General features: G+C 36.2%; 1 protein-coding gene across 5 annotated transcripts in view; it reads left to right on the top strand.

The window, feature by feature from the left end:
• Positions 1 to 13,657, top strand: part of LOC118184950 (protein turtle-like) — a 531,428-nt gene that overhangs the window by 406,405 nt on the left and 111,366 nt on the right. For all 5 annotated transcript variants that reach the window (XM_035354710.2, XM_035354706.2, XM_035354711.2 and 2 more), the window contains exon 2: positions 10,958 to 11,293. In XM_035354710.2, the coding sequence (XP_035210601.1) occupies positions 10,958 to 11,293 (336 nt within the window). The remainder of the gene's footprint in view (positions 1 to 10,957; positions 11,294 to 13,657) is intronic.

Here is a 13,657-nt window from a genome sequence, read left to right on the forward strand (position 1 = left end):
TGTAGTACAGAGAACTGTGAACACTACAATACGTTTAAAATTTATCAAGAGGATTAAAACCTCTGCCCTGGAAGGCAACAAGCAACTGCGTAACTTCTAAGGTAAGCGGCCTGCGTCGACTCACTGCTTCCTCTCTCTCGCTTGGCAAAAAGCCACAACTTAAAATACTTGGCGTTCGCCAGACAAACTTTGCATAAAAACCTTAACGCTTATAATTCTGGCCGGAAGTAGAAAATAAGAAGTGATAGTAAAGATTTAAAATAAAATAAACGTTAGTAAAACTTAAGATCCTTACATACTTCCCGCCAGAGTTAATTAATTTGAAACTGAGGTCTAAAACGACCTTGTTGAAAACTTTTAGCTCTAGAATCTAACGCGAAGCCAATCTTTTACAAACATACTTCGCTAGAAACTAGAAATGTAAAAGAAAAAAATTTGTTTTTTTTTTTTTTTTTTACAATAGCAACTCCCAGGATATACAACAATTTTTTTTCATCTGTACTGCATCTAAACAGGAGCTCTTATTCAAATCTGGTTCCTTCCAGAGATCTGGAAGGAAAACTAGTTTAATGAAATGTTACACAATGAAATGGCAAGCAACATGTATAATTATATTTCACTTAACATTCTTATTTCATTCATGACTATTTTAATTATCTCTCCCCGTGCTCTCTGACGTGTGTTGTAAAAGAACACCAAACACGAATGTGTTTCTGTCTACGTGTTCCACACTTCCTCCTACAATCAAAACACTAACGTGTTAAAATTCAACATAACCAGACCTCTTAACACACCCTAATTTCAACTCTAAACCCTGAGGTACTATTCTAAAAGTGGCTAACTCTAAAGTGTAGCGTCAGAGAGCCTAACTACATCATTCAACCTTTAACACATATTCGCCATGCTTTAGTCTTTTTACAGTCACACGAATAAAAAAAAATTTTAACATTCACTTTTACCATATCACGGTATTTCTTAACATTTAAAATAACAGTTCACATTGTATATAAGAACATATCAACATGCCGTTAATTTTACACATTTGAAAACATACATTAGTAGTACATTGTTAACTTCTATTCTTTTCAAAGCAAGTGCCAATTCTTTCTACATTGAAATACTACATTTCAAAAAGTCTTTCAGACTAAACTTCTTTCTTGCTAGAATGTTTTAAATAAAATTTATACAATAACTTTTTACAATATTTAAGTCTTTACACAACACTATTATACATCAACTTTAGTTTTACGCGCGAGTAATTGAAAAACATAATACCAAAATCGGTAAGAACTCATTTCTCGCCCTTTTGGCGATAAAGGTAGACCTCGCATGAGGTAAAACTTCTTGAAATCTGCCACTTGCAGTAAGAATGAAAGATTAACTTAAGTTTGCAAAGTAACATAAAATTTTACTTATCTTTGTGATATTCGGACATCCTTTTCTGGGCCCAGTCTTTAAAGGTATTGCAGATAGTAGTTTGATTTATCCTCCTTTTTGTACGGGCTCGCCCTTCAGCGCCTTCCTCTGGAAGCTTCCTTTTTTCACCAGTTCGGTCACTTGAATACATTCTTTTTCTCCTCTGCTTGTGGTCTTGGCCGTTTGATGACAGCTGGTCTTGGCGGAACCGGGAAACTTCTGTCGTGTTCCTGCTTGGACCTCGTTGCTGGCCGTTCAAATTTTCCTTGTAACTTTTCCTCCGCCGCTGATGGCCCTTCCGCAGTTCGGCTACATTTACTGCGGAGAGTCCTGTCGGATGAGTAGATCTTCCGTTTTAGAGCCGGGTTATAGTTGCCGTCATTTCTCCTGGTTCTCTTCACATACGTCGTCCTTCTCCCTTCTTCATTCTGGGGGTGTTCGTGAACTCTCTTTTCTGGACGGTGGAACGGCTTCTTTTTCTTGCTACCTTCAATTTTTCCGCGGGGCAATTTTCTTTTCATTTGCTCCTGCCTCTTATTGGCTTGCCCTTGTACTTGTCGTTTTTCCACCTCTGGAGCTTGTGCCTGCGGTGTCTGCCGTGCCGGATCCTGCAAAAGATCTGAAAATATTTGCATTTTATTACGATCGAAGTAGGGCTTGATTTGATCAATGTTTGCGGAACAGGTTTCACCATTTCTGGATTTTAACACTACTACAGCGTGAGTTATTTTTTCTATAACATATGGTCCTTCAAATCGTTTAAAAAATTTGGCAGTTTTATCTTCTGGTGCTGAAGAAAGTGAATGCTTAATTTTTAAAACTTCATCCCCTACTTTATAAGTTACTCCCCGTCGTTTCAAATCATAATGGAGCTTCTGTTTTCTTTGTGCTACTTCCGTATTCTTCTTTGCTTCCTTAATTAGTTTTTCTATATCACCCATTTTAAATTCTGGGGCTCTTTGTTGCACATAAAATAATTTATCTAACGGTGTTATAATCTTTCTGCCTAGAAATAACTCAGCAGGAGTTTTGCCCGTTGTATCATGTTTTGCGGTCCTAAATGCGAAAGCAAATTCATTGACATAGTTATCCCAGCTTTTATGAAAATTTTTAACATAACTACGGATAATTTTCTTTATATTTCTATTGACCCGATATTTGATTGCGGCCGATACGGGACCATTTTTAAATGACGTATGCCCAGTTTTTGACACATGTCTTCAAATATATTACTTACAAATTGAGGACCATTATCCGATATAACTTTTAGGGGCGCCCCGTATTTTAAAATATATTTATTTAAAATAGAATCAGTAACTAATTTTGCGGAGGCTCGTTTTAAGGGAACAATTTCGGTCCATTTACTAAAATGATCAACCATAACAAGGAGATAGCGACTTTTATTTAACTGACTTTTTGGGAAAGGGCCCAATAAATCGATGCCAATTATTTCATTTGGAAATTCGGATTTAATACTATTTAGAAACCCGGCCGGGCGGAAATTAATATAATTAACGGCTTGACATGTTGGGCAGGACTGGACATACGCCCTTGTTAACTTTTGCAGTTCAGGAAAGTAGACTGCCTCGCGTACGCGTTGGATAGTTTTTCGAATACCAGCATGAGAAGCTAAAGGGCTGTCATGGAGCTCCTGCAGGATATTTAATCTAAGACTAGCTGGGATAACAGGTCGAAATTCCTTGTTGGAATTCGTAGTTTTTGTATAAAATAATAGACCATCTATTAGTTCGTAATGGGCCGCCCTATTTCTTATCGCCACAATATCTTGGTGGCTAAAATTTTCAGGATCCTTCAAATACTCATAAATGCTTCCAAACTCAGGATCCTTACCCAGTTCAGTTATTACAGTTTCTCGGGAATTTATTGTACATGCTGTAAGCATTGCCACCTTTACGGTATTACCTTGTTCGTCTATTTTAATTCTTGATAGGGCATCTGCTACGATATTTTCCTTTCCAGGGGTATGCTTGATTACCAGATTATATTCTTGCAGCTTGAGTGCCCATCTTATTAATTTTGGGGATAAATTTTTCCCTGAGTACAATCTAGTTACCGCCGCATGATCAGAGTACACTGTTATCGGCGCCTTTCCAAAATAGACTCGGAACTTTTGCACTGCTAACAGAACTGCAAGTGCCTCTCTCTCGGTCGCGGAATAGTTTCTTTGTGTTTGATTTAAAGTTCGGCTAAAAAATGCCACGGGCTGCTGATTTTGCGAAAGTACCGCTCCTACCGCATAATCCGAAGCATCCGCTGAAATTTCTAAATTCTCATCCTTTTCAGGAAATTTCAACACAGGGGCTTGCGTTAATGCTTGTTTTAATTTTTCGAAAGCACTATTGGCTTCGGCCGTCCACGAGAATCTTGCCTTTTTCCTTTTTAATTTTAACAATGGCTCAGCGATAGCCGCAAAATTTTTTATAAAGGACCTATAATATGAACAAAGTCTTGAAAAGAAGAGACCTTCTTTGCCGTGTTTGGAGTCGGATACTTTTGTACAGCGATTATTTTTGATTCGTCTGTCTCGATTCCTTTTTGAGATATTTTGTAACCTAAATATTTTAATTCAGGGGCTGCAAATTTGCACTTTTCAAAATTAACTTTTAGACCGGCCTCATTTAATAAAGAAAACACCTGTCTTAAATCCTGTACATGTTGGTCGAGATTATCACTAGTAATAATGATATCGTCTAAATAGATAAATGTGGACTTTCCAAGAACAGATCTTAACATAATGTCCATGCATCGCTTAAATGTTGCCGGGGCCCCTGAAAGGCCAAACGGCATACGCAAAAATGCATAAGTGCCAGACTTGTTTATAAAAGCAGTCTTAGGCACGTCCTCAGGCCTAACCCCTATTTGAAAATAACCAGTCGTTAAGTCTAAAGTCGTCATAAATTTGGTTGATTTTATGTTCCTTAGAATTTCTTCTATAATCGGTAACGGATATACCGGATATTTAGTTATGGAGTTTAATTTACGGTAATCAATAGCGAATCTCCATCTTTTTGGATGCGTCAAATGATAGTCATTATTTTTCTTACATAAAACCACCGGGCTAGCATAACTACTTGAGATGGGCGTTATGATCTTTTTACGTAGCATATCGGTAATATGCCATTCTATAATTTTGTCCTTATTCTTATCATACCGGTATGGTTTTTGACGAACTGGCATTGCATCTCCGGTGTCAATACTATGGTTAGTAACTTGAGTAAATCCTGGAATATCACTAAATAACGAAGCAAATTCACTTACCACTTGTCGGATTCTTCCTTGCTCGTCATTAGAGAGGTGGTCAAGTTTTAACATCGGCGGTTCAGCGTTTTCTGTACGAACTGGTTTCATTGTCAGCTTAAGGGACGCTTCATTAAAATCCAGCGTAGCTTGTGCTTCTGAAAGAAAATCTATTCCTAAAATTATATGTGCTTGCAGATTCTTTACTATAAAAAACATCACCTTTACTTGTTCCTCCTTGATACGGATATACAACGGTACTTTACCTACGCACTTACATTTTTCTCCTTGCGCCGCTAACACTGTCGTATTATCCGAATTATATATGGGGTATTTGCGAAAATACTTCCTAAAAATATCTTCTGCCACACAGGAACACTGCGCGCCTGTATCCAGGAGTGCGGTGGCTGGGATATTATTCACCAAGACTTCAATCTTCGGAAGAGTCAGATTTTTCACCATTACTGTATTTAACTTGTAGGAAGAGGGGTTTTCTTGGCCTTCGGATTTCCGCACCCTCCCGTCAGCAGAAATCCGTTTTAGTTTAAATTATTTTTCCTTTCCGTGCTTTCCTTCTTTTTCCACTGGCCTTGAGACTTTTTTCCTGGGTTGCTATTGAACTGTCGACGTTCGCCGGCTGTTTTTGAATGCTCGGGTTTCCTTGCCCACTGATTCGCTTTTTCTCCGTAGCCGTGTGCTTGAGTTTGCTGTAGTCTTGGCGTACCAAATTGGTTTCGCTGTTGATACTGGCGTCTTCTTTCGACGTCCGCCGTTCTTCTACTTTCAAACTGGATTGCTAGCTCAAATAACTTTTCCAGTGTAGTCGGATTTCTTAATTCAATAAAGTCTTGCACTTGGGGCAGTAACCTCGGCAAAATCACTTGAATTATTTCAGGATCCGGACGGTTTCCATACAAGAGTTTGAAAACGTGAATTTTTCTTAAAATAAAGCTCGAGAGGTTTTCGATTCTTTGTTGATATATACTGAAAAATTCCGTTTCTAATTTCGCACGATCCCTTACAACAGGGAAGGCTCTTAGTAGGGCAGTCTTGAAATTTTCGTAAGTATAGGTGGGACTTCCTGCTTGACCCAAGAGACTTCTGCCTATACATTTGAACCAGTTAAGCGCTTGGCCCCTCAAAGCGCTGGTAGCTAAGGTAACTTTTTGAAACTCTTGCACGGGGTAGAGCATGAAGTGGTCATCCAATTTTTCCAAAAAACTGGTTACCGGTGAGTTTCCATTAAATGTTGCTTTTGGTTTCATCGAAGCGCGCATGGTCTGGACGATGTAACCAAATCCTTCCAGGGCGGCAGCTGGCATTTCTGGATTCTGAGCCGTTTCTGCAGGCAGCACAGGTTCTTCTTCAAACTCGGCCATGGTTATTCTTCTTCGTTGGGCGCCACTATCAGGTTCAATGTTCCTTCTAACCTTCTTCGGGAACATGCAAGGACATGACTCGGAACAGAGAGCTTACTAAAGCTATGTTCAAAACTGTGGGAAGTAAACAGGATACACAAGAAGGGTATACTAAACCCTTTATTTTTCTCTATTTACAATGACTTCCGTACTTCGGAATACATCGACCCGCTACTTGGGGTCAAAACGTAAAAGTATAAAAATAAAACTAAACTCTAATTTAACTTTAGAATAATAAACGTGGAAGATTGGCCTTATATTAACAGGAAGCGTATGTAGTACAGAGAACTGTGAACACTACAATACGTTTAAAATTTATCAAGAGGATTAAAACCTCTGGCCTGGAAGGCAACAAGCAACTGCGTAACTTCTAAGGTAAGCGGCCTGCGTCGACTCACTGCTTCCTCTCTCTCGCTTGGCAAAAAGCCACAACTTAAAATACTTGGCGTTCGCCAGACAAACTTTGCATAAAAACCTTAACGCTTATAATTCTGGCCGGAAGTAGAAAATAAGAAGTGATAGTAAAGATTTAAAATAAAATAAACGTTAGTAAAACTTAAGATCCTTACACTCTCATCCCAAGTCGCCCTTTAAAATTATTTAAGGACGTCCTTCCTTTAAAAGGGAGAGTATGTAAGGGATATTTTCCCACCCTTCAGCATGCCATAGTGGTGTAACGGTAGTACACTCGGGGCGTATTCGAGAGCACCAGGGTTCTAGTCCCGGCGAATCCATTGCACATTTCTCATGTCTCCTTAAAAAAGAAAACCTCATGAATCTACAGTGATGCCAGAACTGAAACGTTGGTAGACGATAATTCATCACTACCAGGATTTGGCGACTGGGTTTCGGAATCCCCAGTTGCTCTTTAAAAGGAGGAATATATAAGGTATTTTCTCCCTGCTTTCCGCAAGCCTTCACAGTTAATTGGCAGCATACTCGAGAGAGAGGTCCAGGGCTCGAATCTCATTGAAAGCACTGCACATTTTTCAGGTCTCCTGCTTCAAAAAAAACCTAATGACTCTTCACATTAAATAAAAAATAGTAAAATATTAAATTATTTTTCCAAAAACTTTTATAATCAGTGATATCTATTGTATTGAAATAAAACCAAAGAAGCAGGGGTCTCTATGAGGTTTTGCTCCGGGAAACCAGTTTCGTAAATCTAATAAATATAAATATAATAGTAATATAAAAAGCGGAATGCTTTTCTACAGGGCTAGATACAATTTCTAGATAGATTTCTACAGGGCTTTGCCTTATATATTTTGCCGTAATCAGTTAATCAACTCACCAAAACTCTAGACGAATACATTTCTACTTCTCCGTCACATTAATTAGCATATTGTAACATACTGCAAAACTCATCTGTAACATGACATTGATTTTAACAAAAAAAAAAAATCATGGCATTTCAAAAGAGGGTACGGATGTCACTCTTTTTTGAAGCACATGGAATTTTTTCAAAATCTAAACTTTTCTCTTAAAATTAACGTTAATCTAATATTGGATTTTGGTTAAAATTTAACATTTTTTTGCCAGCATTCATTCCGTGTTCTTACAATATGGTAATCAGAATATCAATTTGATAATGTGAAGACCCAGTTTCAGTTGCAAGCGACAGCCCGGTGAGTTTTTCTAGAAATCTCCTTTCAGAAACTTCTGTATGATGTCTACAATCTAACCAACGTAACCAATCAGATTGCAAAAATAATTCAAGTAATGATTCTCTGCAAAAATGTCTTAACTTAAAGAAATTAAAAATAAGCAACAAGAGTCGACGTAACATGAGTAGCCTTGCAGGGTTGCAGATTCGAAGTTTGCTCATGTTAGATCGATTCTTATCGCTAATTATCAATTACTTTCATTCTTCGGCGTGTTCTTTTTGTTATGTATGTCTTAACTTTTTGCATGATCTACATTTCACTATCACAGGACATCTTTACCAAGCGATCAGGTTCTTTATGATTTTATGATTAAACTACAAAAGTTAAACAAAAGTGCTGACTAGTTCCTTGTTGGCTGAATATATGTGTAAAGACTATTAGGTACTTACGTATTATCACAGCCATCTTAGTAGAGGTCACGAAATTTTCAGAAGTTGGCAAACTCTAGCAACGATGCGCATAACAGTTCTTTAGGTAAACATACCCATTGTAAAATGCAATCCAAAAATTCGCTGAATCACCTTTATCTCTGTAAAAATTCGCCAGACTGCGCTAAGTCAATTGCGCTAATACGTAAGTACCGACCATTACATATGTCGGACCTAGAGACATAAAAAATCAACTGTACCCTTGCTTGGATTCGAGCCACGGATTTTCCAGTTGCTATTAGGTGAACATACTAAATGCTTACACCACGAGAGCATGCACGGGGAATGTAGTTACTCCTAGCATATGTCTTGCGAATATAATCTGGTTAAATGAGTCTTTAATGTTTTTTCTTATAAAATGAAAATGGGATATGACCCATTCAAGTGAAACCTCAGTGGGATTTCAAATTTTAATCAGGTTTCATCGTTAAGGCCAAAGTAGTACTTTTTCTGCGCACTGAAATTCTATAGTACTGACTAGCGAAGCCGACAATAAGTTTGAGATATTTTTTGATTTAATTGATAATTTTCGTCTGAGGAATAACTGGGCGAGATTCTACACTTCATGTGTGTTTCTTTCCTTCTATTTCTTCACGTAATGCATAAAATTCAGAGCACTGTAGTAGAGCTGTTTACTACCTAATATTTTAATCATAATTAATTATGATAGAAATTTCTGCATCTAAGCGTCTGTAAATTAATATGCTTTTAGATGATCGTGATTTGATGGGAAGGTTTTCAGATAGATTATGGGATTTCCTGTGTTAGAAGCTACTCGCTTTTTTTTATCATTATGGAGAAAACCGTATGGATATTATCTTCTAAGAATCTAGCATCTCGTTCACTTATTTTTTTCTCACGTTTCCATATTCAAATCCGTATTCAAGAGATTTGAAGTGGTATATATATCAGACATTTTATTAAGCTGTGTTATACAAGGCTTAGTGATATAAAAAGTTGCTTTTCTGTTTGGTATAGCTACATGTAATGAACGTGTCGATGAAAAAATTAATATTTGCTTTTAGAAGTATTCACAGATTTCATCAGCTAGATTTATATATCACAATTTGTATAATAAGCATGAGAAAGTATTAAATTTTTACATAAAATATATATCTTTCCTAGAATCAACTTTTGAAGTAATATTTTGTTGATAACGTCGGAAAGGATGGGTTATTTGTATATGGCAAAACATACTAGGGCTATCTATGTAAAAGAAGAGATGCCTTCGTGGGGGATTTTTCTAAGGGAAACTGGTACTGGTTCGTATTCACTTTACACGTAGAGAAAACCAACCATGCAGCCAGCTCGTCTACCGGACGAACTATCAGTATTTAAAAGCCTTTAACCTCTCTTCCACTTATAGGAAAGAAATTTTGTATTTGTATCTCCTAAAAAGGAATTGTTTTCCATTTCATTTAAACTTAAATTATAAAACTGTAAAAAAGAGCCATTTATTAATTAATGTAGTCCAATGCTAAGTTCTTCAATTACTAATTCAGAAGTCAAACAACAAAAATCAGCGTTATATTTAGAAAATTTTCGCAGGACTAGTTTCGATGGTTTTACCGAACCACCATCTTCAGCTGCAAAACCGCAAATGACTTCTGAATTAGTATTTATTCGGCGTGTTATTGTGTCTTAATTCTTCAATTACGCTTGCAAATTTAGTACAAATTTTTCTTTTCTTATTGATTAGAACGATGCTTAATGAAATGTAATTACCATACGTTTCTTGATGCTAGAAACGTCTATAATGGAGTCTTTTAAACTGTGGAACGCCGTTATATTACGTTACCTAAACATTTACCAATCACACAGCCTGGCAAATGATACGCTTTGATGACGTATAAAATTTTTAATTTCCGTGCTTTCCGTAGAAAAAAGAACATCTGATTCCAGGCTTAAAATTGCATGCGATCTTCACATAAATTATTTTAGTATGTAATAAATGTAGGGATAAAACAAAATTGTTAAATGAATTATCTGATCTGAAGCCAATCAGATTTTAAAAAGCCAGATTTGTGGAATCTGGTTTAAAATATAGCCGAATTTGCAGATTGTTACTAGAATATAGTTACGAACTAGGATTGCTTGGGAATGGACTTTATCGAGTTGTTGTTTCAGTCCAGTCTTAACTTTATTTATTTCCAATAAGCTAACAAATTTTAATAGCTTGTCCTTAGGCGACAAAATATATATAAAATACGGAAGTAGGAACAGAACTTGGATAAAATGAGAATAAAATGGTAAACTATTACAAAAAGAGTTTTGAACTTCGTTAAAATAGTTTTAACAGAGAACTCTTTGTTTGAGCGAGACAAAGAGATTACCGACCTTGGTGCCAGTATTACAGAAAAAACATTCTGGGTTTCCTCAAATTTGTTCTGGTATCCTGCCAAGCAATCAGTTTGCATGCAGCTATTGCAGTATCTAGAAGGTGAACTGGCAAATCGTCGAAACTGTTGCAAGTGCAGTTTTGAAGATAACAAGTAAAAGAACCTTTATTTGTGACTAATATATTTCAAATGTATTAAATGAGGTTTTATAGAAAATTCACTTAGTTCTTTTGGTAATGCATTTAACTTTCTTTGCCTAACCATCAGCTGCCTTATTACCTGGTATGCCACAATGAGATAGAATCCATTGTAACTACTAAGCTAGTTTTATATCCATAGCAACAATATTTTATGAAGTCTATATTCGAGCACATTATTAAAAATTGTATTTTTGGCGCGATTTTTAACAACCTCTGTTTTTGTCTCTGCAGGCTTCGATCAGGAAGATCCCGAACACGTCTCTGCAGTCCTGGGGGAAGATGTAACTCTGAAATGTGAATTGAAATATCCCGAGGAGAAACCGGTACCTTACGTTATCCAATGGCAGAAGCAGGGGATTAAAATCCCCATCTATATTTGGTACGATGGTTACCCACCCCATGCGGGAGACGGTTATGAGGGGCGGGTCTCGCTGGCCAATGAGGCCTCACTCAACCTCACCAACGTGCGCGAGAGTGATCAGGGATGGTACGAATGTAAAGTGTACTTCCTCAACAGACCTCCGGATTCACCAAAAAATGGTACTTGGATGCACCTGTCTGTACACGGTAAGTACCCGGCATTCAGCTGTATTTTTATTAACTTCTGTACAAGTAAACAATTTAATAATTGTTTATTATAATAATTATCTTTTTATCAGATTTAATATTTTAATAATTATCTTTTTATCAGATCGAATTTTGCTACAAACCCTGTAACAAATCTACAAACTTCAAGTGAAACATGATATCAGATGCTGCAAAACTTTATAGAATCAAATTATATGCCTTTTGGAGTGCAAGAGCTCAAATTCCCTGCTTTATTTCCTTTAGCAACTCATTTTACATAAAGGGTTTTCACGATGATGCATATATGTGGAAGAGGATGGAAACAAGTAGCTTTGCAGCATCATTTTATGTGTGCACAAGAATTAAAAATAAATTGATTGACGTATCCTTAATAATTAATATACTGGGAAAAGTATGCGATTTACTTTCGTTAAACAAGATTAACAAGCAAAGATTCGTAGATTAACAAGCAAAGAAATGAAGTCATGCCTCTTTGCCAATTTATATGGTGACAAGTATAAATAAGTAGCTTATTAATATGCAAAGACTTCATCATTTGGCAGCTTGGGATTAAATACGATAAATGTTTTAATTTTAAAATAATTTTCCATAAATTGTATGTTATTAACTGAGCGTTTCTTAGGTCTCTAAATCGGATGTTCTCAAACATTTTTAATTTTGTACCTTTTAATTAAAAATCATATATATATAAAGTAAGAAATTTACAACTAATGTCTCACAAAGACCAAAAATTTCGAAATTCATAATTAATGAATTTCAAATAATCCTATAAATACAACACAGAATTTAATAAATGTAAAAACCAAAACTTTTAAACAATTAATACCCTAAAGCAGGGTTTCTTCTTAATTGAAGGTCGCGACCTGCAACAGAGAGTCGCCAAAAATTTTAGCAGTTTTGATATTTCTTTAACTTATTATAATAATTTTACAATTACCAAATATTTGTACACAATGTATCTGAAAATAGATAAATGTGAGACAAAGACAAAGAAAAAAACGAAAACGTTTCGACGCATTCTCTTTATAATAGAAACATTCATTTTCTTTGCTTTGCACGTGACGCTGTTATTTCGTCTGTAACTTATTTAAAATTTTCACATTGTTCTGTGTTTTAAAATTAGAAAATAAATTACATAAAATTCAATAGTATATTACAATACAAGTAAAATATTGTCAGTTTCACTCACGCGTGTGTCGGATTTGCGCAATACTTATGGGCCCCCACAAAATTTTTGTAAATATTATAGGGTCCTGGAGGTCGCGAAAAAATTTTAGTGATAAAAAGGGTGGGATGTAGTGGCTGAAACCGCTACGCAAACCTTGGATTGTGACACAAGGTTGAAATGAACTTCTAACTCAAGTTTTAACAGTAACATGAATTTTAATAAGATGAAAACCTTAACAGTTGCATATCTTGACAATATGGGGACTTGGGTATATTTAGCCCCGTAATTTCAGAATTTTGTTACAGGAAAAATGCTTTAACGCATTATACACGAGGAATGATCGTTCTTAGCAGACCAACATGCCCATAGCTCTAAACAGGAAAGTTTGTCTCTCTTCTCAGGAAACCACTTTATATATCTCCCTGTGTTTACTTACGCTCTCCTCTTGGGGGGGGGGGAGATTTTTTCACTCATACCTAACAAAGTGTCCATCTCCTGACCCTGATGAAAAGACTTCTTTTACCTCTTTGTCCACTGAAGCGACCGAGGCTCCAGTGGACTACGAGGCTGCGACCGGAATCGTTAACAAAGGCACAGGATTTCACCACGGATATGAAAACTACTGCACTCTGAAAACTCATCCTACACAAAGAACCTTTATGCCACCTTATCACAAGGGGTCGCGACTGAAAAAAGTTTAAGAAATCCTGCCCTAAAGAAAAAAAGAACATAACGTAAGAGGAATTCAATATCAACTTTAATGCCACTTCATCAAAGGGAAGGAACTCTCTCTTCTACGAAACTCCTTGCTTGATATATTTATATGTATTAATTGTGACAGCAATTTTTGATTAAATCAATACATCCTATTTGGAGCGTTTATAATCAATGAATAAAACATTTAAAATTTATATTGTTCAACTATATTCGTAAATTAAACTTTTTCACCAGAATCAAATATAAATATATTATATATTTTAGTAAATTTTGGGTCTTAATTTTGGTTAATAATATAGCGGTGGTCAACCTTTCACGCTCGAGGGCCATATCAATAAATTCACAAAGATCCGCGAGACACATGTCTATCAAAAAGTAGTGTAGTCAGAAAATTTATATAAAAAAGGGAGGCTTGTTTTGCAAGATTACAATTGATTTTAAGCGAAGAGATAATGTTA

Source organism: Stegodyphus dumicola, chromosome 2 (genome assembly GCF_044657685.1).
Source record: "Stegodyphus dumicola isolate Sdum_Otavi_A_Nest chromosome 2, ASM4465768v1".
Classification (NCBI taxonomy): domain Eukaryota; kingdom Metazoa; phylum Arthropoda; class Arachnida; order Araneae; family Eresidae; genus Stegodyphus; species Stegodyphus dumicola.